Source organism: Hippocampus zosterae, chromosome 3 (genome assembly GCF_025434085.1).
Source record: "Hippocampus zosterae strain Florida chromosome 3, ASM2543408v3, whole genome shotgun sequence".
NCBI lineage: Eukaryota > Metazoa > Chordata > Actinopteri > Syngnathiformes > Syngnathidae > Hippocampus > Hippocampus zosterae.
The window spans coordinates 29459876-29487377 of NC_067453.1; the positions used below are offsets into that span (position 1 = coordinate 29459876).

At 46.7% G+C, this 27502-nt stretch overlaps 4 protein-coding genes and 1 long non-coding RNA gene across 8 annotated transcripts; 1 reads left to right on the plus strand and 4 right to left on the minus strand.

The window, feature by feature from the left end:
• Window positions 1-707: 707 nt before the first annotated feature.
• Window positions 708-2361, minus strand: LOC127598022 (uncharacterized). The gene is made up of 2 exons (XR_007961829.1): window positions 2213-2361; window positions 708-1050 (listed from the first exon to the last, which is right to left on the minus strand). It is a non-coding gene; the product is annotated as an uncharacterized LOC127598022 (long non-coding RNA).
• LOC127598016 (monoacylglycerol lipase ABHD2-like) lies at window positions 901-8634 on the plus strand. Of its 2 annotated transcripts, none has more exons than XM_052061485.1 (10): window positions 901-1050; window positions 2213-2462; window positions 3373-3548; window positions 4294-4461; window positions 5119-5302; window positions 5670-5762; window positions 5866-5967; window positions 6110-6179; window positions 6269-6353; window positions 8051-8634. In XM_052061485.1, exons 1-10 carry the CDS (start codon window positions 1035-1037, stop codon window positions 8296-8298), a joined length of 1392 nt encoding a protein of 463 aa, XP_051917445.1. In that variant the 5' UTR covers window positions 901-1034; the 3' UTR covers window positions 8299-8634. The 2 variants fall into 2 exon arrangements, with proteins under 2 accessions (XP_051917445.1, XP_051917444.1); XM_052061484.1 differs by having other exon boundaries at window positions 8056-8634.
• A 75-nt stretch (window positions 8635-8709) lies between these two features.
• On the minus strand, window positions 8710-13632 carry LOC127598018 (retinaldehyde-binding protein 1-like). Of its 2 annotated transcripts, none has more exons than XM_052061487.1 (8): window positions 13503-13632; window positions 11986-12043; window positions 11324-11450; window positions 11034-11238; window positions 10587-10765; window positions 10352-10510; window positions 10017-10127; window positions 8710-9941 (listed from the first exon to the last, which is right to left on the minus strand). In XM_052061487.1, the coding sequence occupies exons 1-8, from the start codon at window positions 13615-13617 to the stop codon at window positions 9813-9815; spliced, it is 1083 nt and encodes a 360-aa protein (XP_051917447.1). In that variant the 5' UTR covers window positions 13618-13632; the 3' UTR covers window positions 8710-9812. The 2 variants fall into 2 exon arrangements, with proteins under 2 accessions (XP_051917447.1, XP_051917448.1); XM_052061488.1 differs by having other exon boundaries at window positions 11324-11452; window positions 11990-12043; window positions 13503-13531.
• A 1455-nt stretch (window positions 13633-15087) lies between these two features.
• On the minus strand, window positions 15088-17533 carry isg20 (interferon stimulated exonuclease gene). Its single transcript, XM_052061489.1, has 4 exons — window positions 17413-17533; window positions 16184-16751; window positions 15640-15840; window positions 15088-15569 (listed from the first exon to the last, which is right to left on the minus strand). Exons 2-4 carry the CDS (start codon window positions 16616-16618, stop codon window positions 15384-15386), a joined length of 822 nt encoding a protein of 273 aa, XP_051917449.1. The 5' UTR covers window positions 16619-16751; window positions 17413-17533; the 3' UTR covers window positions 15088-15383.
• A 1809-nt stretch (window positions 17534-19342) lies between these two features.
• Window positions 19343-27136, minus strand: adpgk (ADP-dependent glucokinase). Of its 2 annotated transcripts, none has more exons than XM_052061477.1 (8): window positions 26893-27136; window positions 25992-26215; window positions 24355-24580; window positions 24208-24270; window positions 23899-24019; window positions 22821-23017; window positions 21720-21818; window positions 19343-21034 (listed from the first exon to the last, which is right to left on the minus strand). In XM_052061477.1, the coding sequence occupies exons 2-8, from the start codon at window positions 26207-26209 to the stop codon at window positions 20471-20473; spliced, it is 1488 nt and encodes a 495-aa protein (XP_051917437.1). In that variant the 5' UTR covers window positions 26210-26215; window positions 26893-27136; the 3' UTR covers window positions 19343-20470. The 2 variants fall into 2 exon arrangements, with proteins under 2 accessions (XP_051917437.1, XP_051917438.1); XM_052061478.1 differs by having other exon boundaries at window positions 19343-21031; window positions 26893-27135.
• Between the last annotated feature and the right edge of the window lie 366 nt (window positions 27137-27502).

Below are 27502 nucleotides of genomic sequence, written 5' to 3' on the forward strand. Positions count from 1 at the left end.
GCGAAGAGCACTGTTAGCCCCCCACCCATGGAAAACATAACGCATTTTTTGTAAAATACACAAATAAACGTTTGTGAAAAAGAACTGTGCCATTTTTATGTTTGACAGGTCGGCTAAGCTACACCTTTGCTTTAAAAAAAATTCCCTTCGTAACCCGACCCGTGCGAAATGTAATTAAATACCCCCGATGTAGTCAGACATTCTATCCATATTCATCATGGATCGATGGCATCATAAGAGGAGCACAGCCGTTGAACAAGAAGATGGCTCCCCCAAGTGGTGACGTGACTTCCAACAATTCCAAGACTTGAACAGGGCGAAAGTGAACGTCACAGTGCTCAACTCGGCTACTCTCAGGCCATCCAAAAGTACTGTTTGACACTTTCCTTTTAATGACTTGTCATTATTTCATACATGTTGAATTTGTGTCAGTAATATATATATAGTTTACGTGACGATGCAATTGAAAAACAGCAATAAACAGGACTTTTATAAAGAAAAAAAATGAATGAATTAAACCCCAAATAGTCAACAAGATGTCATGTCGCAAGTGTTTGTGTTGCATTCAAGTGCAGGAGGATATTCTGCGATAGGGGTAAAAGTGAAACTTTTCTCGGATCGACGACATGAATGAAAAAGAGTAAGCATGATTCAGAGTGGGCGGGGTGTGATGGCGAATGAGCGTCGTCTTTTGACATAGTTTACTGTTTAGCTGGAAGCGTGGGCGGGGAAAACTCCGAGCTCGCAGTTTTTTTTTCTCTTCGTCTTTCTTCTTTTGCGTGGGCTTGAACGCATCCGGACCTGGTCGCCACTGGTCTCGAAACACAAGCAACAAGTGAGGGTGGAACCGAGTTGAATCGGGACACACGCTGAAGAAAGCCACGGGAAAAAAAACGTCCTTTAAAATGCGCCTTCTTCGCTAAAGTCAAGTGTTGTGTTCAAGGCCCGTGACGTTGACATTAGTGACGGAATAAAGAAAGACGACGGAGAAGCCGAGACCGGAGCGCTTCTCATGTAATTGATCTGCCTGCTGAATGTTCAACAAGTCCGCTGGGGCAACAGGTAGGATGCCACTTTTTTTTTAGCCAGTTTCAAAGCGGTACGCGCGAAATACCGTTGTTAAGATTTTCCTCTGTTGTACTCGAGTTTTAAGATCACCCAAAAGTGAGCGGACAAGCCCAGAAACTAAAGCTCGTAATTTCTGGTTTCACTTCCTCCTGCTAACTCTACAATGATGTCACTGATCATGAGTTGTTCAACGGATCACTACTCGCAGTTCCAGGCACAGGGAACCTCGAAGTCAGTTTTGTTGACTTCCGAACTAAAAGGAAAGAGTGTAAAGTAGAAATAATCCATACCTGGGTCAAACCGTCAACAGCTTCAATCCTAAAATCTCTGAAAAGTGAAGGCAAAAGTCTTCGGAATTTGACACACCACAGCGTGATGACGATCCCAAATTTTAAAAAAATGGCCACATAAAATGAGGCTTCAAAATTGTGAAAAATCGAGCCTTTTGTCTGCTTGTCATGCGGGCAGTGAAACCGCACCCTCAAAATCAAATATGTAAATTAGTTCCGCAACTTTTTACACGTTGACTTCCTTCCAATTGGCAATTTGAAATAATCCATACCTGCCACTATCCTAAAACTTGGAGGCAAATTATTGACAGTCTTATCTGCAATGCAAGTGTACAAAATAAATAAAAGTAAAATAAAGCAAAATTACTTATACTTTCCAAATATCACATAACAGAGGTAATGATGGTTTGCTTATTTTATACCAAGCAGCCCCCCCCCACACACCCACACACACAAAAACGAATCCTGAGTTTATAATGCTGCGTGTTTGCGACATTTACGCCACGAGTTGCACGAGGTTCTCTTTGTGTTGAGTCTGGAGACTCGACCGAGATCAACTCCAAAGTCATGTGGGCAGCTGATTGAATCAAGAGAAAAATCCCTCGGCTCCAGCACTGGACATGACAAATTTGCTTCGAGGAGCAGCACAATGTCCGCCGACTCGGAAAACTGATGACATGGAGTGCGGCAGAAAAAAAATAATCATTCAAAGGTGGCACAAAACTAATGAGCAGCAACATAAAGTGCAACAACTCGTTTTGCGCACGTTTTTTTTCAAAAAATAAAACTCGCTTGGAGATTTTGCTTCCTCATGGTTGTCCCGCTTTTCCGTCTTTGGAGGTCATGGTCTTAACCTCACGTGTTGTCTCCAGCGTCTACGATGGCCTCGCTGGCGGATGGCGGCGGCGGCGAAGGCATAACGGCGCTGGGCTCGGAGCTGCCGGCCATGTTTGACGGCGTGAAGATGGCGGCGCTGGCAACCGTCCTCTACGTCATCATGCGCTGCCTCAACCTCAAGAGTCCGCCGTCGCCACCTCAAGTCAGCCACCAGGACACGCCGCTTACCCGCTACCTGCTCAAATGCTGCCCCCTGTTGACCAAAGAGTGAGTGGAAGACATTTTCGGATTGGTCGCGTGCAGGTCAAAAGACGCGGAAGGATTTTGATGTTTTTACGGTGAAAAAGGTCGATTGACACATGACATAAAAAGTTTCGATCTTTTATCCGGATCTCCACCAAAACGTAATTCCTTAGCCCTTACGACTGGCTCTTAAAATGTTTTGTGGAAATTATTTTTCTTTTCATTATTCCGCTAAGAAACGCACTGAAAATCCTGCAACGGGGGCTAAAACGGAGTCCAAATTCTGAAGAAGAACCTCGATCCAGATCTGCGCCAAAATACATTTGGTGCACCTTAACATCCAAAACAAAACAATTTAAGTAAGCAGCTACAAAACCCTTGAAAATTGCTAAAATCAAGGCACAATTTTGGATCTGTACTTTTCCCACCAAAATTCCTTCACAAGTTTTTTTCTTCATAAAGAAACAGAAAACTCCAGATTTGCAACGCAACAAAAAAAATGAAGTCAAAATTTTAGGTGCGCACTTTAATCTGGATCGCCGCTCAAATAGTGAAGGCTTCCTTCGAAGCCCAAAACCTCTCTTCCCCACGGCCCCTGCGCAAGTTGTTTTTGTGTAATCCAGCTCGGCAAACAAACCCCGCTAAACTGGATCTGCACCATTCTTTGGATCCGCACCAAAAATTCCCCAGCCCAAGCGCCTTCCCTCTCCCACAGTTTAGATCGCTTCCGTTAGTTTGACGTCATCCCGCTGTAACGTCTCCAACCGCTAAAGGTCACAACCCCACTCGAAAGTAACCCCTGGTTCTCGCGTCTGCCGCTATTTGCGGGCCACTCCTTTGAAGCCGAGGGGCCAAAAAAAGTGCCGAGTCAGCATCCCGTCGGACCTCGAAAGATGTGGCGTGTAATCCGACGCCCGTGTCACTCCTCCGGCAGATACATTCCGCCCCTGCTGTGGGGGAAGAGCGGCCACATCCAGACGGCGCTCTACGGCAAGGTGGGCCGCGTGGGCACCCCGACGCCGCGCGGGGTCCGCAAGCTCCTCCCCATGCATGACGGGGCCACGGCCAGTTTTGACCTTTTTGAGGCGCTGGTTGAACACTGCACAAGAGGTCAGATTTTGGGGGGAGGGGGAATTATTTTTTAGGGGGGTAGAGGGAAAGTCGTTTTCTAAATATAGTAATCAAATAAGATGATGAATGAATGAATAAGTCTCAATTCCTATTGTACATATATTTTTAAAAAAAACTATTATAAGCTGTCATTCAAGAAAAGCTTTTTATTTTATATTTATAATAACGGGCGGCCTGGTAGTCCAGTGGTTAGCACGTCGGCTTCACAGTGCAGAGGTACCGGGTTCGATTCCAGCTGTGGTTTCCCTGTGTGGAGTTTGCATGTTTTCCCCGGGCCTGCCTGGGTTTTCTCCGGGTGCTCCGGTTTCCTCCCGCATTCCAAAAATATGCATGGCAGGCTGATTGATCGCTCTAAATTGTCCCGAGGTGTGAATGTGAGTCCGAATGGTTGTTTGTCTATGTGTGCCCTGCGATTGGCTGGCAACCGATTCAGGGTGTCCCCCGCCTACTGCCCGGAGACGGCTGGGATGGGCTCCAGCACACCCCCCCGCGACCCTAGTGAGGATCAAGCGGTACGGAAGATGAATGAATGAATGAATAATAACTTTATAATAGTTTACACCATGATGAAATGCTACAACTAAATAATGACATTGGCTTGATTTTTATCTTTTGGTTCATCTTTTTGAATGTATTTACGGCTGATTTTTATTTTTTTAAATTTCTACCAATGACCAAAAAAAAAACCCCCCAACAATTTACCTTGCGAAACGCGTGTCCTCAGATGACATCACCATGGTCATTTGCCCCGGCTTCGCCAACCATAGCGGGAACGTCTACATTCGCACCTTTGTGGATCACTCCCAGCGGCAAGGCTACCGATGCGCCGTCCTCAACCACTTGGGGGCCTTGCCTGACATGGAGCTGACGGCGCCGCGCATGTTCACCTACGGTAAGGACAAAGCCGAATCATCATCAAGGGCAGACGGCGGAAGGCTTCGAATAGGAAGGAGGATGCGAGCGGTCGCCGAGACGATTACAAAAAAAAAAAAAAAAGAAAAAGTATATGTAGTTAACCTTGTTTTACGAAGTTAGCTTGATGCTAGCTAGGCACAAACAAAACGAGCACCGACGTTGCTGTGTTTGAACCCTTTAACGCTGATATGAAATGGTTCGCAACACAATGGAGACCAGTGGTGTCCAAACTACGGCCCGGGGACCAAATTGTGGCCCACTATCCATTTTTTTGGTGATCCCCAAAATAAATAAATAACGAAAAATTACATTTGACACGGGCCACAGGTTTAATTCAAAAAAGTAAAGTTGGGTAGAGTGAGAAGGGAAGATACAAATAAACTATGATTCAAACAATAACACAATTATGATCACCGAAGGACTGTTTGTTTTTTTGGAGATGGGATTTGGCTATTAAGTGCAGAGCTGGTTCTATCCTGTCAGATCGATATCTGGTGGCTCCCCGCCACTCGAGACAATTTCACAGTCTGTATTTGTTTATTTAAGTATAGGAGTTGTATCATTTTGACCCAAATGTTGGGACTTTCGGTCCGGTTGCGTGAGTACCTTTGCCGCCTGCGATGCGCACGACCAGGTTGCACGTGGGAGTTTGCTGCCATGGTGAGCTACGTGAAGCAAGCGTTCCCCGGCACGCTGCTGGTGGCGGTGGGCTTCAGTCTGGGCGGCAACATCGTGTGCAAATTCCTGGGCGAGGACCCCGCCAATCAGGAGCGAGTGCTGTGCTGCGTCAGCGTCTGTCAGGGCTACAGCGCCCTCAGGTGGGCACCAACCGCAACACGCATCAACTTTCAAGACAAGTTCATAATAACAACGGACTTTTTAATTTTTTTTTTTTAAGAATAATGTCTTTTTAGAGAGTACCATATGAGCTGGGTTTTTTTGCTTTGTTTTTGTTATTAATTTATTGTATGAATCACTTTTACTCCAAGTAGTTGAGAATAATCTGGTAAAATATATATACTTGTGAATGTTGTTTTAATTATACTCAAAATTGTGTCTCACTTTCGAAAGGGACACTCCCACACCCTTTTCACAGTAGCTCTTTCGCTAAAAGATTTGTTGTATTTCTTTAAGATCTTTAGAGTACGTTCAAGTACAACTCGATGTGTGTCCTCGTGTTTTTAGAGCCCAGGAGACATTCCTTCAGTGGGACCAGTGCCGACGGCTGTATAACTTCGTCCTAACCGAAAAACTGAAGAAGCTCATCTTGTCGCACAGGTGGGCTCTCATCGAGCACGTCTTGCGTTTTTTTGCTGTCCCGACCCGTTGCGTCTCGAGCGGACGTTAGTACGCGTCTTTCTTATATGACGGCGTCCCGCAGGGAGAGCTTGCTGGGCGTGACCTCCAGCAACATCAGCGACGGCGACCTGAGTCGACTGTGCGCCGCCACGTCGATCACACAGATCGACGACACCATCATGAGGTGAATTCTCTAATTCTTAACACAATGTTTCATGCTCATTTGGGGAATACAATTAGTCCATAAAATAAACGTTAAATGTTTGACGATTTGTTGATATTTATAAAACTCAAAAAGGGTTATTGTAATGTTTTGCCGTGTGCAGGAAGTTCCATGGGTACAGCTCCTTGGATGAGTACTACAAGCAGGAGAGCTGCGTTCGCTACATGCACAAGGTGAGCGGCGGCACTGTGATCTGTGACTTTTTTTTCCCCACCTCCCCATATCCGAGATTATTTGCTCATGCCACCGAAACCTCACGCAGGTCTCTGTGCCGCTTCTCCTGATGAACTCGTCCGATGACCCGCTCGTGCATCGCTCCCTGCTCGCCATCCCACGCACGCTCTCAGGTTTGGATTGAATTTGGGATACGGCGACAACGCAACCTAAGAGTGGCAGCTTGTTACCTGTTACCCTGTCATGCTGATTTTATTTTTTTTTAATAGTCATGTAATCCACCATTTTTTCGAAATGCACTACAATGGTTTGGCATTATGGTTTGGCCCGATTTCACCTCATTCATTTTCCATTTGCCGAATATGCTTACAACGAACACATTTATCACAAACGTCAGATTTTCCCCACAAAATAGTGAAAAGGCCTTCATTACAATGAACCGTGGCCAGCTAGTGCCGAAAATACCAGGAAATGTCCTCCCAAATTATAATACAAATTATATGGCACAGCAATGTATTAAAATACTTAAAGTTGTAAATAAAAAAAAGTTGTTTTTTTTCCAGCTCGAAAAATGCTTACCTTCCCATGGGCATCGAGAAAAAGGAAAGAGTTAAAGGCGGGAATTGTCCTTAAAAGGGCCGGTACCACTTTCATTAATGAAGTAGGGGAACACATAAAATGGTATGGTCCACCCTTTGAGAATGGAGGATAAGATAAACGAATACGTCAGTTATTTATCTTAACATAGGTTTTGTGTAATTATAATACAGTACATTTTTTACCGGCCCTGTTTCACAAATTTGCTAAGGTTTAATGTATCGTCTACAAAACTGACATGGACACTAATATCAAGGTTAGATTTCGGAAGGCGCCATGATTGTTGCTATTGCTAACGCGTGTATCTTTGGGCCTTTTCATTGGGTCACAACATATAATATAAAGCACTACATTTATAAAGACGCATTGTCTAAATTAGACCGCACTGTGAGTGTTGGTTTTTACACGGCATGCGCGTATTGTTGTACCGCTTGAAAAGTGTGCAAGGACAACTTAGGCATGAAGCAACATCGCTCTGCAGTCGACGTCACGCGGGCGCAGGAGACGTTTGTTTGCATGAAAGATGAAGCTCGAAGATCACCTTTCAAAACACATAGCAGGTCTTTGTGTCTTGGTTTCCGTGCGGGGATAAACACGCGGGGGGGTGTGGGGGGGTCGCTGTTGACATCGCATCGCTGTCCCTGCGACGATTCTGTGCGTTAACTGTTCATCACAAACTGTCCTCGTGCGGTTTTGTCATTTGGAGGAGTCACTATTTGTCTTCTCGCGTGTCAGGAAACCGAAAACCAAGCGGGGGAGACTTGACGTTGGGCTCCTCACGCCCCCCCCCCCCAAAAAAAACAGAACGGGCACAAGTGTGGCTTGTTAAAACAGTGGAAGATATCAGCTAATACAAGGCAATGTAATAATAAGTACAAAAGTGAAAGTGAGCTTCACTGTAACAGGTGTGACCTGTTGCATGCATAATTATTTTTAAAAAGTACTTTGAAAATATACAGCGAAAGGTATTCTTATTTAAAATTTTGTCATGCAATATATAACTTTAAAATGTTATTTTGAAAAATACAATTAAAAGAAGAACCCAAAAATGTGTATCCTTTTTATTTAATTTTTAAATCAGTCTGAATCCTAAACAGGAGGACACCGCTGCATGTCTGGTCAATCAAAATTGGGTGCGTTCAAGAAAATAATTGCTTTGATAAAATAAATAAAAATATAATGAATACAATGTTCCTTGATTCAAATTTTTCAGTTTGACCCGAGATATAAGGCGACAACAAATTCACATTTTTTTTTTCTCTCGTCTGGACAGAGAAGATGCCCAACGTGATCTTCGCCCTCACCCAACACGGCGGCCACCTGGGCTTCTTCGAGGGGGCCGTGCTGTTCCCTCAGCCCCTTACGTGGATGGACAAAGTCATCGTGGAGTTCGCCGACGCCATCTGCCACTGGGAGAGCAACCGGCTGCCCCGCCGCGCCGCAACCTGCCCCGATTTGAGCCTGGGGTGCGCCGAGAGAGCGGAGGGAACGCCCGCCGCCTGGCCCTTGATTTCGGCATGATGACGGTTGGAGGTTGGAACATTTGTTTGTCTTTTTTACGGATCGTAAGACCTCAGGTGGTTCCGCTGTAAAGTCTACTGAAAGGGAGGAGTATTTTTTTTTTAATTACTGCTGCAATTTCCTTATGTTGAAATGTGTGAGTATGACATTGCGTTTTTCACAAAATGACGTTGATACTGTTAAGTGGCTTGCAACCGCTTTGGAATACTCCTGAAACTGGATCGGGTATTTATTGCAGGACGACATTTTCACTATGCACTTTAGACTCTTGGCGCGACTGTTTTGACTTTTTTTTTTCCCTCCAATTGTTAATGATCTGAATAAAGAAACTTCTTCATCTCTAATGCGTGGTGGTTGTTTTTTTCCCCCAACTGTTAGAAAAAGTTAAAAAAAAAAAAAAACAACAGACAGTCCACGTTTATATACACTTTACTGTACAATCGATTGACAGTGTTGGTACAACAGGTAGGTAGCACAGTGAGTAACGCTTCATCGTCGTAAACGACGGCGAACAGCAGGCACTATGGGGCAAGGATGGATGGGGGAAACACTCGCTGCTTTAAAATAAACTGTTTGGAGGCTCAACGGGGGTCCAAACAAAGCCCAAGAACAGGTTTCAAGGAGCTATGACACCACAGATGTCATTTTTCATTATTTTGGGGGATCACGTCACGGTCCGCTGGAAAAAATGGATAGTGGGCCACAATTTGGTCCCCGGGCCGTAGTTTGGACACCACTGTTAACTTTAACAGATGGGGATGACATCGCGGATGCCTTCCTCATCTGCAATTGAGTAGTTAAACACACTCTTCTAACAAATAATGACTTTTTTGGTGGAGGGAGGGAGAACATCCACTCAATAGCACTCTGTAACCTTTTTTTTTTGGGGGGGGGGGGGGGGGGTTCTGACCAGACACCAGTCTCTCCAATTGACACAAAATTTGGTGGACTCGTCTGTCATGATGGGGCGCACAACGTTTGAAGGACCCCATAGTTGCAAATGGAACAGGAAGTTGTCCATTTTGGCTAGAAGAAGCCATTTTGGAAGCAAATTCCATGAAAATGAGTCTGGAATGGAAAAAAGAAAATGTAGCCCCTGAAACCAGTTTCATCAATCAGCACAAAATTGGATGCGCATGTCAATCAGGACTGGATGCACAAAAAAGGCCCAAGAACTCGTGCCTGAAATTGAAGAGGAAGTCAGCGGTTTTGGTTAGAAGCAGACATTTTGGGGGATAAATTTGATGACAAAGAGACCTGGCAAGTTCGAAAAAATATATATATTGTTTCATCAATCAATATAAAATTGGGGGAAAGGTTAATCGGGACAAAATAGCCTCAAGGACCCATGCTGAAATTTGAACAGGAAGTTGATTTGAAGCAACCATTTTGTGGGTGATTTATGGGCTTGGCCTGGACACTCTACCCCCCCCCACCCCCCTCGAAAAAAAAACCCGACAACAAGGAAACATCCTCTCGGCAGTCTATGGAATGTAAACGCGGCTCGGGGCTTTTTAGTCAAACAACTTGGCTGCCGTGGCTTTGCCGTCATAGTTGTCTGCTTTTCCGTCAAACTCGGCGGGGAGGATGTCGGCGTCAAACTCCTTGTAGTAGTTTTCCAGCTCATCTCCGTGCACAAAGACCTGAGGGAGGAGACGACAGGCGGACAGTCGGCACGGGCAAAGAGCGGACAGGGGGGGGGGCTTTTCGAAGGTTACCCTCTCCAGAAGTTTGCTCTTCATGAGGGGCTTGACCACGTTGTAGGTGGTTGTGAAGTACCACGGCTGGTGGATGAAGTGCACGGCCTTGAAGCGAGCTGGGAACGAGTCCTGGATGGAGAAACGCAAGGAGAAACGGGGGGGGGGGGGCACTTCATCAATGGGTTCAAGGCAAGGCAACTTTAAAATGGAATACGCGCAGCAAACCCCACAAATTCCGCATGCGGGCGGGAAAATGTCATTGGGCAGCAAAGATCTTTTATTTTGAAGGGGTGGGGGGACAGCTCATCTAAAAATGTCTGTGGTAAAATGACCTAAGATTGAAGGTATTCCACCTGCAACATGTCCACCATCTTCTTTAGCTCGGTGGGTTTGATGCCCGACGCCTGCTGCATGGTGAAGCCTTTAAAGTTCTCGATGATGCAGAAGCCGTTGATCTGAGTCTCCTCGTTCTCCAGAAGCTTCTCCAAGATCACGCAGTAGGCCCGCAGGATCTGGAAAAAAAATTAAAAACGGTGTCCCACCTGGTCAGAGGGCGGAATCGGTGTATTGGGGGCGCATGGCGAGCACCTCATCGAAGGTGATCTCTTCATAGTCCCAGTTCTCGATGTTGAAGAGCAGAACCACGCGGCCGTACTTGTCTCGGCTTTGGAGGATGCCCGGGTAGCCCGCCTCGATGGTGCTGCGCACGGCCTCGGGCGTCAGGTTCTCAAACAGCTCGGGGTACTCCTTCCTGAAGCGCACGTAACCTTGGAAAGGGAAGTCCCGGCCGGAGAGAACTTTGACGTCACCTCAGAAGGCAGTCGGGCTCTGCCCGGCTTCGAAAAAGTTCTGGTCTTGAAAAATCGGTCCTTTTGAGTGGAGAGGAAGTGGTTCTGCCTGTGCGTTTGAGGCTCTAAATGGGCTTTTCGGAAACACGTTTGTCTCAAAATTGTCAAAAGACACCGTCGGTTAATCGAAGACGTTCAAATCAATCTGGCTTCTTGCCACCCACCGCATTTTCGGAAGGACTCTAACCTTTCATGAGCTCGAAGGATCTGAGAACGTCGTACTTCCTGGCCCGGATGAAACGGACCAGCAGACTGTCCGGTTTCTCCCCGAAAGTGTCCCGCACCCCCTTGGCCAGCTCGTCTCCCGCATCGGCCTTCTCCTTGATCATCCCCCGCAGCTCCTTGACCGCAGACGCGCGCTTCTCGTCCGTCTCGTTCAGCTCGTCTTTAGCCTGCCGTGTTTGGGATCGGATGGCAAGATGACATTGCGTTTTTTTTCCCGCTGAGAGCAGACGCCGCGGGGATGCGTCGTCTTACCTTCTGCCGGGTGTGGTCCGGCAGGCTGGGACTGGGTCCGAACACCGGCCCGTGGTCCTTGACGGTGAGGCGTTCCAGCTTGGCCCGCAGGGCCTGCTCCTCCTCGGACACCATGCGGTAACTTCCACTCTGAGGATGGCAAGCTTCGTTCAAGACACAAATGCTCTTTCAAAACCATTTTTGGGGGGGTATATAGACCAGGGGTCCCCAACCACTGGGCACAGGACCGGTACCGATCCGCGGGTCATTTGGTGCCGGGACGCACAGAAAGACTTACCGGAAGCTAAAAGATGTTTTATTTTGAAAAACGACCGGATTCTCCATTATATCCGACAGTGTGCCTGACGCGTTGTGCGAAACCCAACCTTTTTTTTTGGGGGCAAAGAAGTGGACTATTATGCAATGGCCGAATCCAACACCCGACCTGAATTCGATTGGGCGTGTATTTCAGGACAAAACCCAATCCACATGAGAGCAAGCGTTAATTCACATGGCCTCAGTGTTGCTGTAATCTGCCTCACATGAGGGCCGTAAAACCCCCAAACACAGCGTGATGCCGATCAAGAGCTGCATCCCAACAATGAGCTTAAGTTCCCCCCCCCCCCCCCCCCCCCTCCTCTCACAAGGGCCCATTTTGTTGCCAGGTTCGTGCTTGCCCATACTCACAACAACAGCCATGTCGAGTGCCACACCGGGGTCGCTGCAGTCTGAAAGACAAAACTAACAAAACCAATCAGTATTTTCAGAGCGCGCCATGTTGAATGTGGCGACAAATAACCGAGAGCGGCAAGGATTCGGGTACAAATATATCGTTACTGGACTGAAGCTAATTTTTATGTATCTTGTGCATCCTTCTCACATCTTTAAAAAAAAATATTAACATTGTCCTCTCGGGGTGGTTGACAAATGTTTATTTGGGCAAAGGAAGAAGTCGAAAGTCCAGATGTCTTGGCAAATGTAGGCAGTAAAAAGTGGTCAAACAAAATGATTTCTATGTAAGTCAATAAGTAAATAATAAAAAAAGGTTTTGTGTGCCGAGTAGTGTTTTTTTTTCTTTGTGCCAAGTTATCCCCAGAAAAGTGCTTTTTTATATAAATGACCGTAAAACTTCATTTTTACTTTTGTTTAGGAGTACATTTCAGAGTCTGCACTTTTACTTGAACCCTGCGTGTGGGTACGAGATGATCCAACACTGTCGTGAGCTCCTATTTGGACTCCGTAGGTTCGATTTTGTTTGCCCGTTGCTCGTGCTTCTTTTCTGAACCTTTCAAACGCAACGGAATGAATCCGGCTGCTTCCCGCCGCTATCTTGATGAATGATGCTAAATTTAGCTCTTGCATTATTTATCGGGCAGATTTAAACTCAACTCTTACATCAGCACGCCGATTTGGAGTGCGCACAATCAGGCCGGAGAACAATCAGAGATCAACTGCAATAAATTATGCTCCCCCCACTCCTCCCTAAAAAATGTTGAATACATCAACTAAAACAAAAAAAACAAGGTGTACTATTTTAAAGAAATTCAACCAAATCGATCTCACGAAACAATTTCATCCCAGAAATAAAACCAAATTACTGTATTGATTCGTCAAGGAATGTCATGAAACGGGTTAAGAACGAGGAAGTAAAACGAACCCAACTAAAATAATACAACGTTTTTGAAACCGATTTCTGGAATAGAATAAAATGTCCATTTTAGTGATTTTATTTTCAATTGACATATCCTTTTATTGGAACCCAGAGGGAAAATAAAACGACTCTTCAACGTTGTTCTGCTTCTACTGAATTAAAATGTGATTTGTGTTCATTATTTTTGTCGTACATTCAACGAGAAATTAACATTCAAAACCAATCACTTCAAAATGCTCAGTTTTGTTTTCAATGTATCCTCCAAAAAGGTGCTATCTTCTGCCATCTAGTGGAAGTACATGAAATTATTCCGCCGGTCACTACACGTCGCTGGCATAAATAGATGAATAGCAATACGTTCTTTGCAGCAAGTAATATTATCTGAGCAATGATGTGAAGTCGAACAAATTTTCGGTGTCAAAGTAAACAAACAGATCAAAATAAGACTCAACAATTCGACAAATGTAAACCCCAGCTGGCTAAAAATCCCGATCGGACTACGGTACTGTACATGAATGCATGAGCAGCGCACAGTGGGAGGAGGCCTACCTGTTTTGAGGCGAAAGAGAAGCGTCAGACGTGTGGGGGACGGGGGCGTCGAGTTGTGATTTTTGTAGCGTGGGGGATTAGTGGCGTCGCTGCAGATTACTGCCCCCTCCCGCATTCAATCTGCATTGTGGTAGAGTGTGATGTAATGTTGGGGATACAGGCTTGGAGTGGTGACGGTGTGTGTGTGTGTGTGGGGGGGGGGGGGGGGGGAGATTTGATTGCATTCCTTCAAGACTTGTGAAAAGTGACCATTGTGACTGTGAGCCTCCCGCAACGTGTTCTCGGCTGGGGAAAGGTTTCGTAAAGCAAGACGATTGCATTTGCAAGTTATCTCCGTGCCCGGGTGGGTTTTCTCCGGGTACTCTGGTTTCCTCCCCATTCAAGGCAGGTGAAGGGAACACTCTAAATTGTCCCGAGGTGTTGTCTGTGTGCGCCTTGCGATTGGCCGGCAACCGCTTTCAGGGTGTCCCGACGACAGCTGGGAGAGCCCCCAGCACGCCCGCTACCCTCGTGAGGATAAAGCAGATTAGGAAATGGATGGATGGACGTGTCTCCGGCTAATAGGCCGTTTCATAAACAAACGGGCGTCAAGGTACGTCCGGGTGGCAGAAAGTGACTGAAAATCAGAATAAACGTTTGGGGGGGCTGTCAATAGGATGCAAACCTCCAGCATCGGGTTCATGGGTCTCGCTTGCAGTTCTGTTTGCTTTGGAAGTACCCCGACTTTGCCCCCCACCCTCAACCCTCCCTCCTTCTGCCCCCGCACACGTTTTTCTCCCCGCCGCATGGTGATCGGTAATCGGATCAAATCTGCTCAAGAAAGAAAGCGATTTGAGGAGCAAAGTTATGCGGATTGGCCCAACAATGCGGCCTCTGTGCTTTGGCTCAACCATCCTGCCTCAGGGCCCCCCCCCCACACACACACACTCAGAAGCCGTGGCCGCAACACTCGGCGCAGCTGCACAATCGGTCTGCATTCTTGTGAAGCCGCCGTGAATGGAAGACGTCTACATGCAACTGTTTGAATGCTAAGTTTTTGTAAAAACAAAAACTTAGGCTGGCAAACGGTTGCCAGGCAACCGGTGTCCCCTGCCTACTGCCCGAAGACTCCGCCCCCCTACCCCGCACGACCGATGTGACGATAAAGTGGATCGATAAAATGGCAATTGTCACTTGTCAGAGAAAAATAGAGAATTACCCGAGGCTATTTTTGTCTAAGAAAGTCAAAATACTGAATGGAAAAAAAAATTTTGTCTTATGAAAATGGCCGAAAATGTTATGCACTGTATCATTTTAAATGGTTTTGATTTGCAACGTCTTAAATGACAAGTCATGTGAGGGCAGCACAATATCCAGTTTTTTTACATAATCCACCCCCCCCACACCACTTCATTTGCGCAGTGGCTTATGCGAAGCTTGCTCATAACCCAAATGTATTCGACCCCCCCCCCCAACTATATTTGAATTCCCCATAAACAGCCAGCCTTCGATTTAGTCGGTTTCGTCCCAGAAATTCCCATCGGCAGTTTCCAGTTTTGAAAATCCCCACAAAAGCGATCAGCCGGTGTACATTCACAACAAAAAATTTGTCGCGCAACTCTTTTATTTTTTAAATAGTACAAACAACTTGTAACCAAATCGCCAAAGAGAGAATAGCCGAGTCAAACGCAAACAGGAAGACAACGGCAACTTCCTGTTTGTGATGACGGGAACACTTCTGTCGTCTTCGCCATCAAAAATCCTCACCCGAGCCGTTTTCAACCGTTTTTCCCAGTCGCTCCGGCTTGCTCAAGTGACACGGAAGGTGTGCAATTGGCGTACTTGCCATTTGGAAGTAGCGCATGGGCGACGCCCTGGCGTAAGGAACGTCTCGAGAATAAATTAGGAAGCATTTGCCTCGTCATCGTCGTCGTCAGCCGGCCAGTACTCGTCCTGCATGTATTTCGTCGCCGGGTGCTGGTCCGTCAGTGGGCTCTGCAGCTCCCACTCCCACTCGGGCGCCACCAGCTTGTACAGGTCCAACGCTGCCAGGGCGTCCTCCACCGAGCAGTGGCCCCTCATCCCCGCCTGCCAAGTACTCCCATTATTTGGCACCTCAAAGACAAGCTCCGCCCACAAGGAAGAAGCGCACGCGTACCTGGATGCGTCTGTTGAGGAGCTTGTCGGCAAGGATCTTCAGAGACACGCGGCGCCGGCGGGGAAAGCCGGCCAGGCGCGCCAGGAGGCGCGTGGCCCCCGTGTCGCGGATCATGTGACGCGGGAAGCGAAGGCGCAGCACGCGGAAGTCGTTGCAGATGGAGTGTCCCACCACCACCTTGCCCTCGAGGATGTCACAGATCTACACGGGAGGAGCGAAGAACAGAGTTGGCATTGAAAGTTGTCTTTCATCGCAGTCAGACAGCAAAGCACTACTTTTGTAGAAACGAAGCTCCTCAATTCGCTCCAACATAGTTCCTTGAGACCAAAATAGCAGCAAAGCACTACGTTGGTCTCAATTAACCCCGTCAACACACATCAATATAGTTTCTTGGCACCAAGCTTGAACAAAATGCCCACAAAGTAGTACGTGTGTCGAAATAAAACTCCTCAGATCACTTCAACAGAGTCCCTTGCGACCAAGTAGCTATTTGGTGAGTTCTCTATGTGAAAGTTTGATTGCGTAGATGTCCGCCCGGCCTCACCTCCTTTCTGGCCTGCTCGAAGGGCGTGGCGCCGAGCAAGTGGTGCGGCCGGATGCCGCTCCATCGCGTCCTGTAGTCGGTGACGGGATGACACGGCCGGACGTACTTGTCGTAGAGGATGCGGCCGTGGTAATCGAGGATGCTGCAGCGGGCTAGCTCATTGCAGCGCGCTCCCGGTCCGGTGCCCACCATCTCGCAGTCCAGCGCCACCACGACATCGGCAGAGGCGGAAGAGCTCGGGCACGGAGAACTCCTGCCGCTGGTCGGGGGGCTGCCCTCCGAGAAGCCGCTGTCCACCTCCCAGGGGTCACTCAGGGTCAAATCTTTGTTTTGAACGTCGCTACTGCTTTGGGACTCTTTCACCAGTTCATCACTGTGGCTGTCAATCCTTTTCCTCTTCGCCTGCCGCATGCGTTTCTTGCTCACACACTCCATGGCACGTAACAACAATGCTTTTTTTTGCACGGTAATCGCTAATTGCTCAGAAGCCCGCGTGATGAGGCCTTATCCTTTTGCTGCAACCCCACCATCATCCACTGACCAAAGTATCTGCGCCGTCATGCTTTTGCTGTAAGAAACACATTAAAAAAAGGTCATTTTCATTTCGAATTAACAAGAATTAAAGCTAAAATTTAATACATTAAAGGATGGCTGTTCATAGAGAACATAATCATGACCTAAACAACCACATTTCATGCCTATACGACTGTGCCTTTACTTCCTACCTTGAAGTCTTTCAAGCTGAGGTTGTTTATTTTATTTTTTTGCTTCATGGTGGTTCAACAGCATTGTAACAAAACAAACGTCTTACGTCATTGTGACCTGTTCTGTTGATTCAAATGCGTGGCGTGACGTGTTCCAGCTCGATTGCTAGCGTCACCCAAGAATCCTGCTTGAAATTTTGAGCGTCATTTTACATTGTCGTTCAGACATACAGTACATACTTGCTTGGATGGATCCATCCACGCATTAAAGTGGCTCGGCGAAATGGCGATTTTATGCTTACATTCCTAGCTAACAAGAGAAATTATTGACGTGACGTCCGGCCACCGGCTTTTAAGCTAGCCCGAGAGCACGAGCCGCACTTGACAGCAGACATATAAACACATTTTCTCGTGAGGAAACGATTATAACACCCTAGCCAACTCGTTACTTGCGATCAGTTGACAAAAACAACGACGCGTGGAAACAATTATAATGTTAAACAAGCTTATTTTGGTGAAACGTACCTCCTGCTGTAGCACGTGGAAGGATGAGCTCGAGCCTGGACAATTTTGTGCAAGGTTCCACCTGATTGGCTAGCTGACTTCCTTAGTCGTTGCTGAAGAGGAAGTGCTCACAACTGAAGCAGCGCCATCTATTGGTCTGGAGTAGTGACGTCAGGTGCTGAATTATGAATTTGTCACCCCAAAAATATATTCGAATACATCGGTCATTTTCACGGAGAACAGGGCTTTTCTTCTGCCATCCTTAAACGCACTACATTTGAGTAAAAACGTATACATACAAACCAACTGCTTTTAACATCACTTATCAATTTGTATTTTATGGTTGAATAGACTTCAACCCTGATCGAAATTGAGATGTTTTTCAGGATTCTATAACCATTTGAATACCAGGTTATTTTTTTTTAAACACAAGACAATTACATTCCATTTAGTAAATGTAAATTTAACCATGTTTTGTGCATGTATATTTTTGACAGAAGTGTCCGCGGCAGGAGTCACCATGCTGAATGTGCACTGCACGATAGGTAGTCCCATCGTGAGCCAGTCATGCTATCCACGGGTTGGCCGTTGCTACGGCCTCCCAACAATTCAAACGACAAGTGCTTGTATATAACGATAAGTATTTATTTGATCATTGCATTCTATATATTTAGTATGGCCCTCAGAAAACTAAAATGTGCCCCACCTCAATTTAAAAAAAAGAAAAAAATGTGTACATAGGAATAATTGTTTCTTCACATCCTTGTGTAAGACGTCTCATCCTCATATCATTTTTTTGCATCACAGTTAGGGTAGCACAAAAAACATTTCAGGCAGTTTAATGACATGTTAAGGACACGGGAGACACATAACTGACTAGATTGTACTTGCTAGGGAGGAAGGGCGGAGTTACATTCACCTTTGTGGGCCGCCTGCTTTTCTACTAGTGCAAAGAGTCCCATGTGAACAACTAAAATTTCCGCGTCGGCTTTGCATTATGACGTCACAGGCTCAGTGCCTTCACTGGCCAGTTGAGGTAATTGGAGCACAAGAATCAAGTTGAACATTTTTCTCTTTTTTTTTTTTCCTTCAGTCAAGCAAAATTACAGCGGCACTTCCAAAGTCGAACAGTTTGGACCTCAACCAAAATATGTTTTAAAAGTCAGACAAAACTCAAAGGATCATGTCCGCAAAACAAACAAACAAAAAACAAAAAAACGGATGAAGTCCTTGTTTGTTTCGATTTTTTTTTTTGCCGGTGATTGCAAAAATGAAATGTGTGATAACCACCAGAACCACAAATGGACCCTTGCTGCTTCACATGATATTCAGTCTTTACGCATCACTAGGTGACCGTGCTGCATGTGAGTAGATTTACTTTTAGTTTAATTAAACAGTTAAGTTCATGACCACATTAAGTGACTTCCTCTGGAAGAGGAAAAAAATAAAAAATAAAAGATTGAACAAAGGATGCTCAATACCACTTCTTCTCTCCGGACCAAGACCAGTACAAGTTTTCACTCTTTTGAGCATCCACCGAAACAGAGTACAGATACCTCTAGTACTTTTGAGATTATATGATTTCATATCGGTGGCTGGTACTGTCTTGGCAGCCTCCTCAAGTACCCAATACCTTCAAATACGACCCGATGCCTGGTATCGGGACTTGCCCAGCTCTAGTTTTAAAACAAGAACAACCTGCAATTCAACCAGGAACAGACTATGTTCCACGTTGGACGGTCACACCAATATTGTTTTTGTGCTTTGCATCTTCAAAGTAGAAACAACTGTTTTAACCTTGAAGGACCTTTTATCTTCTTGCCCAGTCATTTTTTTTTCTACACAAATGCAACAACTCAGAAAAACATAACGTGAAATCACTTTCCATTGAAGTGTGACGTTTTCCTCAGAAGGCTGTGTCCCCACACACATCGCTATTATTGTATTTCCAAATATGTTGGGATTTCCCTTTTGATCGGAGCCATTTATTAACATTTTTGGGACATGGAAGGTCACAATGCGTGACGTCATTACAGCGAATGAGGGAGACGAATAAGGCGGGGCACGAAGGCGGAGAACATCCGCCGAAAGTTCTCCGAGTCATTTGCAGGCAGAACAACTCTGGCAGGGACCACTTACAGACATCTAATGAGAGTTTGTAGCCTGGGCAGGGGAACGATGAGAACGGTTACTGCTAATTGTTCCCCTTTCTTGTCAGGACATATTTTACACACAAAGAAAAACATTTGAGTATGTGGGGACACAGTCTTGGGGTCCTCATTTGTGCCAGAAATATGAATATGTGTGACTCATTTCAAGGCAACGCCAATGGTTGCAAAAGTGTGGGAATTTTCAACGTTGGAAACTTTCCATGGGAATGAACCAGAAAGTGATGACAATGAAGGTTGCCCCGTTATAGAAAACTTAAAACATAGTTGAAAGAAAACATTTTAGCGTTAAAAAAAATAATAAAACAACCAGATTTCATGCAACTATCTTGACTTACAAATTCAAGTTATAATTGATTCCTGTTTTGTGCTGCGAGCCAAACTTGCAGTTACGAACACGCTGCGGATACACGGTACAAAAAAAAATAAAAATAAAAAATAAAAAATCAACGCCCTTGCTTGTAGCAAAGGAGAGCTTTGCATGGATAAAAATGGCACCGGAAGGTAAAAGCAATAAGGCGGCCACAAACAGCGTGGGTTCGAATCCCGGCCAGTGCCCCGATACTCAGCCAGTGAGTAAGGGAGGGCTGGGGGAGGGACTGGTCTCTGGCGCCAAATCAATCACTATAAAAGACAAATTCACAAAGGCAGAACCGCAAATATGAGGGATGTTCTCACCTTCAGTTAGTGGAAATTTCCCAAACTTTTGCAACCCAAGGCACACCATGCTGAGAGATATTGGAAGTTGAATTCTGCGAGTCCCTTCAAATTAAAAGAGGACAGGGTGACCCCACCACCCCCCCTTTCCCCGTGCATAGAATCCGACCATGGACGACGGCAGAGGCAGGTGACGTGTCCACAGGCAGGATTTTCCAAAGTGTCGAGAAGAAGACGCCGCAGCACCCGCGCGCTCAGAAGCCCGGCTGGCTCTTGAACTCCGAGTAAACCAGCCCCTCTGCCGAGATGGCGTCGCCGAGCCCGACCGTCCGAAGCGGCTGCTTGCACACCAGCACCGGCGTCATGTGGAAAGTGACGTTTCCCCGGCGCCACGCCGTCAACGGAGCCGCCGGGTCGAGGGTGAGCTCCACCCGCGGCTCAGAGTCCGAAGTGTGAAAGCGGAGCGGCACCTTCAGCTCCACCTTGGTAGGGTCGACGGCGCGGGTTCCGCAGGCCTGGCTGCTGGCCACGCGGGCCCCCGCCATCACCGCCGCCCCCTGGTTGGCCCAGTGGCCGTCCACCGTGGCCAGCACGTGGTAGGCCAGCGTGTGGAAGTGGACGCGGGTCAGGTCGGCCTCCGACGAGGGGTCGGCGCGGCCGTGGTGCTCCAGGATCCACAGGAGGATGTCGCTGACCTGCCCCACGTCGGGGACGCCCTTCCACGCGGCCAGGTGAGCGTGGGGTCCGCCGCCCGCCTGCGAGAGGAACAGCAGTTCCTGCTCGTTCAGCCCGATGGAGCTTACGATGGGCATGACCTGCTAACAGGAAGACACAAAAGAAAAAAAAACACGGAACACAGTCAATACAAGTCATCCGAAGTCAGTGGTTTCATTTTAGAAAATCAGTCAATTCCACATTTCAAAATGAAAAAAATTATCCGCCGAGTGAAATCCATGCACTTGAGTGCCACCAGGGCGGCGCCGTCAAGCAATCCTTCTGCTCAAGATCGTAACACATACTCTGCGATACCGATACAGAGATAAGTTCCATGTTCAAATGTATACTTCAGATTGTCCAAGTCAAAGTCTGTTGACTGTGCTACGTCGCCATGACGGTGAGGACACTCCGCCCACACTGGAAACAGTCGGCAAACGGAAGGAATTTTCAAATCTCAAAGCACGTCCCGCTACCCTCTGCAGGCACTTTGGCTCATGAGCACTCCTTGCCATTTGAAGGACCATCGCACGCGAAGCCGATCAGTCCCTCTCAAAGAAAAAAACACCCACTGACAAATTCGCCACTGAATGTTTTGCTTATAATAGCTGACCCGAGTCGTTCTCGGGAATGAATGAATTAAAACAGATCTGACATTTGCTATTTGTAGAGAGGCTGCGAAACGTGTTAGCGTTCATGAATTAACTTCCTTTTTACGATTCCGAGGCACATCCGTGACTGCCCGGCCACTCAAAGTTTTTCTGACTGAAAGTCGTTTCCAACATGTACCTCCTGCATGATGCTGTTCATGTAGTCTCTGTCCGTCATGCTCGCCAGCTCCAAGTGGATGGGGATGTCCTTACGAATATCGGAGATGGCTGCCACCGCCTGCCAAGAGGGGACACGGTCTTTAAAAAAATTTTTTTTTTTTGTTTTTTGCGGGTTTTTAAATGAAGCATGTTGATGATTTATTTAGCTACCATATAAAAATGAATTGCGTCTGTATCGGCAGACATCTTGAAACGGCTCTTGTTGGATCTCTTTACATTGCACGGGTGCACCTTTGATTTGATTTAACTGAACATACAAAGATGTAAACGTATGAATGAAAGAAAAGATCATCTATAGCAGGCATGTCCAAAGTCCGGCCCGGGGGCCAAATCCGGCCCGCGGTCGAATTTCATCCGGCCCTCGGCCCCCGTCATAAAATCAGTGCCGTCTGGCCCGCAGTTTTGGCGCAATGGAACACGTGTTGCATTGACTGAGGTCTCGTCGACTGGTGAGTGATGTTTCATAGAGTACTGCTTCCCTCTAGTGGCTAAATGAGTAATAGCATTCACTAAATGAGTAATAGCATTTGGACACTAGAGGGCATCACTCACGAGTTAACAAGACATCACTCCGTGTTTATATTGACTGAGATGTCATATTTCAAATTCCTGTTTCAAATGAACCAAAAGAAATTCTTAAGATTGTTGAAATTCAAATAAAAATGGAAATGTGAAACAGACTGGCTTACTAAAATTTGTTGAACAATATTGTTCTTCAATGTAAAGAATGTCAGCCAAGGTCGGCCCCCCGACATTTTACCACATAAAATCTGGCCCCCTTGGCAAAAAGTTTGGACACCCCTGATCTATAGAGTCGGGCGAAGTAGAAAACTTAACTTGTTCTCTACAGATTGTAACTCATGGTATGTTAAAACACCAATGGGTTATCCATACATATTAAAACAAAACCAGACTCCAAATGCGCAGATAATTTGTGGTACTTCACACAAGATGTGAAAAATAAATATTTAAAAATAACAAAAAATACTGAAGAACAGAAGAAATTGTTCCCCCCCCCCGCACTTGGTTACTTCCCACCCTGGTGTTCTCCGATACGCACCTCTTTGAGCCGCTCCTCCCAGAGCTGCCGGCCTTGGCCCTCCATCATGTGCAGCCCAGACAGGACCACCAAGTCGGGCTGGAACTCGTCCAGGCTGGCCACGAACGTCTCCAGCAAACTCATCACCCCGTTGGACACGTCGTGCGAAAAGATGAAGCGGTTGGCTTGAGGCGCCCGCGTTGAACCCCACTGCTCGCCTGGTGACACAAATTCCGCCGTTGCATTAAACGAAAAGGCGCTCGAAACCAGTCCAAGGTGTACCCCGCGCCTCTTCACTTGGAATCGACTGCAACTCACCCGTGAACCTAAGCTAATTTAGTCTTATCACATTACATATTTGGGGTTTTTTTTTTTGCCTTTTTGGCTCATTTTTATACTGTACATCACAAAAACCTGGCATTTCAACCGGTGTGTGTGGACGTTTTAAATCCACAGTACTGCAAGTACAAACAAGAAACTTTCAACAGAGAGAAAGATATCAATTTCAGAAAGAATGTGTCCAATGAGCGGCCCGGTAGTCCAGTGGTTAGCACGTCGGCTTCACAGTGCAGAGGTACCGGGTTCGATTCCAGCTCCGGCCTCCCTGTGTGGAGTTTGCATGTTCTCCCCGGGCCTGCGTGGGTTTTCTCCGGGTGCTCCGGTTTCCTCCCAAATTCCAAATAGATCACCCGAATTTAATTGGATAATTTCCCAAGCGCCCGGTAGTCCAGTGGTTAGCACGTCGGCTTCACAGTGCAGAGGTACCGGGTTCGATTCCAGCTCCGGCCTCCCTGTGTGGAGTTTGCATGTTCTCCCCGGGCCTGTGTGGGTTTTCTCCGGGTGCTCCGGTTTCCTCCCACATTCCAAAAATGACAGGCAGGCTAATTGGACACTCTAAATTGTCCCGAGGTGTGAGTGTGAGTGCGAATGGTTGTTTGTTGCTGTGTGCCCTGCGATTGGCTGGCAACCGATTCAGGGTGTCCCCCGCCTACTGCCCGGAGACAGCTATGATAGGCTCCAGCACCCCCGCGACCCTAGTGAAGATCAAGCGGTACGGAAGATGAATGAATGAATGAATGTGTCCAATGAGTTTAGAAACCTGCTTTGTACTCCAGGATGAGGTGGTATTCGTCCATCTCCTGCAAGGAGCCTGGTGGAACAACGATTTGCTCATCTAGCATCTCATGGAGTTTAGGTCCCACTGGGCCACATAACAAAACCTGCAGTGTATTAAAAAAAAAATAAATGCCACTCAGCGAAATTTATTTTCATGGTTCGGGGGATTAAAAGAAAAGAAAAAAATTTGAAAAGGAATCTGTGAAGATGTGATTCCACTAGTGGGGGGGGGGGGGGGCACTGTACTATATTAATGAACAAATGACCCCCCCAATTGCTGCTTCCTTCTTACCATAAGCTCAGGATATGTGGCGAGCTTCTGACCAATGAGGGCTGCGTTGCCTCCGACATACAACTGCAGGACAGAAAGAGTTCACCTTTCAGGTGTGAGCGACGGGCCACGGAGAAGAACGCCGGCGGGCGGGCGGGCGGGCGTCACCTTGGCACCGGGATACTCGGCGGCGGCCCGGGCGATCCTTTGGAAGACCTCCTTGTCGCTGAAGAAGCGCTCAGCGGCCGCCCCGCGCTCCATGTAGTGGACGAAAGTCTCCCTCAGGTCCTCTTTGGAGCGCAGCACCTCGTGATCACGGCCGCTCCCGGGGTCCAGGGCCAGTGCCTGCAGCAGACCCACCCCCGACACCACCACGTCCACGCAGGCATTCACCCTGAACCGGGAACAGGGAACGTTACGTCGGGTGGGTTCAAAGTGACGCTCGGGAGCCATTTGCTGCCCGTCGTCTATTTTGCGTGGCAGTCGAGAGAACTCGTTTCAGCTGGCGTCACAACAAGCTGCGATTTGACATATTATAAAGAACATTCATTCATTCATTCATCTTCCTAACCGCTTGATCCTCACTAGGGTCGCGGGGGGTGCTGGAGCCTATCCCAGCTGTCTCCGGGCAGTAGGCGGGGGAACAATTCTTTGAAAAAGGTGCTTTAAGCTTTCTGTACACAAGACGTAATTATGTCATTAACTATGATATATTATTGAGTGCTATTTTTATTTTCTAAAAATTTCGACTGGGTTGTTTTGGTCGGCTGCAATGGATGTGAGGCATTTCTACTAAAGTGTTTTGTGTTAAAAAAATATATATGAATGACAACAACAACAACTATTTAGTGCATCTTTAACTGCACTGATGAATTTGTGTGAACATTAAAAAAAAAATGAATAAAGAAGGATGCTAACTAAGCTAAAAGCTATGATGGCCAGTCCCTCCCACCCCCTCCAGCCCGCCCTGACAGCACTTGGTAGCTCCTTCAGCCAGAGACTGTTACACCCGCGCGGCAAGAAGGAGAGATACCGACGCTCGTTCCTACCGACTGCTGTCAGGCTGATGAATAAAAAAATAACAATCATAATAATAATAATAATTAAATGATGTGAAGGAAAATTGTAAATAGTACTGCGATTTATCCATTTTGTGTTCATATTGCATTTAATTGAAAGATGTTTGTTGTTTTTTTCTCTTTCTTCTTTCTACATACATTCTTTCTGCTGGAGGCTGTAAATTTCCCCAGTGTGGGACGAATAAAGGATATCTTATCTTATCTTATCTTAAAGGGGAGGAATGCCAGTGGCCTCTGCATCCCTCCATTTATTTATGTCGCCAGCATTTACGGAAAAAAAAAAAATCTGCAGTTTTATTTGATGTATTTACAAAGCAGTTAGGCTCTTTACACTTGCATGGCGGCTAAGAATGTCAAAAAAAAGGTGTATGGTGTCAACTTCTTTTGCAAGGCTCCAACTTGGTGCATAAGTACAGTTATTTTCGTTTTCTTATACAACTTATTTTTACACTGTATATCCCACGGACAAAATTGATTGTAAAGGGCAGCAAATCAGCGAAACCCCACCCAGAAACACATTGTGATGTTGCACTGAAATTTGAGCCCCACACATTTGAGTGCAGCGCAGAGGACACTATGGTGGGGCGGGGGTGTACGGGTCAACCAGATCTCTGCTGCTCAAGATGCATTCCTCGTTTTAAGAAGTGCTTACGTCAGGCCCCCGTCATGCCTGAGTGGACAGACGAGCACGGTCGTAATCAACCAGCAAGCGGAGGTCAAACGTACCCAACGGCCACTCTGCTCCACTGCCGTGTGGGCAACGTGATCAGCGAGTCCCAAGCGTCGGAAATGACCTGCTCCAGGTGGCACTGGCTCTGCGGGGACGACCGGAGGCCATCCGGGCTGATGTACTGGAGGAGCTGCTCGGGTAGCTCGGGGCAGCCGTGGTAAAGGTAGCCGACCGCCAGGGCCAGGAGGGCCGCCACCGACGCCTTCCTCCACATGATGCACTGAAAATAAATCAAGTCAATTCAATTACAGTACATTGGAAGTCAGACAATTTTAACAATGGCTCTGAACGATTATTAAAATAGGTGGCCATCAATTTGGTAATTGATGAGATGACCAATAATCAATTAATGGTGACACCTCTACTTGGAGGTTCTTTTTTAAGCCAGCCAAACTCCCGCTTGTTGTTGTGAATTGAGCACACTGCCGCCACATAGTGTTTTTTTAAATGAATGCTCGCAAGTCAGAGCAGAATTTTATCCAAACGACAGCTCGTATTTCGAAAAACTCACTTCAGGTCAGCTCAGGGCATCACTGACGTCATGTGTGAACATGGTTTGAACCCAGGCTTCCCCACAACCTTTTGTTGTTTGAATTACAAATTGCGCGACCTTGGGGGTTGTTCGACGAAACAAACTTTGCCATTTGAATTGAGTCGTGCTGGCAATGTGGTGCGATGCTTCTGCTAATGCTAGCTCGTCCACCGCGTTCGCTTTTTGAGTGAAGTTCGCCCGAAACTGGCGTGACAACAGTCAGAAGCGCTAAAGCCGCTCAGAGGAGCGAGTAATCTCATTAAGACACAGAGTTGCAATTTATATTCCTCCACTACAAGTTTTAACGACTGAAACCGCGGGAGCTAAAAAGGCTTAATGGCTGACAGCGCGGTCGTCGAACCTACCACTGGTCCGAGTGCAGCCTTCAAACGTGTTGCCGAGGAACGTGCTGTTGTTTCCCGGAGAACCGCATCAACGGCGCGAAGCTCGTTCGACGATGCCCGTGGAAAGTGCGGCGAAGCTCGGCGTCATTGAACGAACGAGAGGCGATGAGGAAGGCAAGCAACAGGAGGTGGAAGAGGTTACCGCCGACCGCCACCGTCAGCACACAGCCGCAAGCAAGCAAATCACACTTCCGCCTTCCCGCCTGACGCATGCGCAAACGTTGCCTGTTTAAAATTATATTTTAAATAGAAAACAAACATCAGCATTTAACATGTAAAACAACCCACATACACGCACACACACAAACGAGTGTGGTTTAACAATTTGATTGTGATCAATTCTTTACATAGCCGCACCCCAATTAAAAGGGTGTCATAATGTGTCATAGTTCACCCAGACTGTCATTATTTGAAATTACCACAAGATGGAATGAATGTATGAATTAATTTCTTAGTGGAATGGTATCGGTAAAAATAACCATACTAAAATCATTTTTTAAAATTATTTTATCTGTATGGACCCTTGGCCCCCTTGCAGGAAACTAGTACATACAGTATATCCAAGTTGATA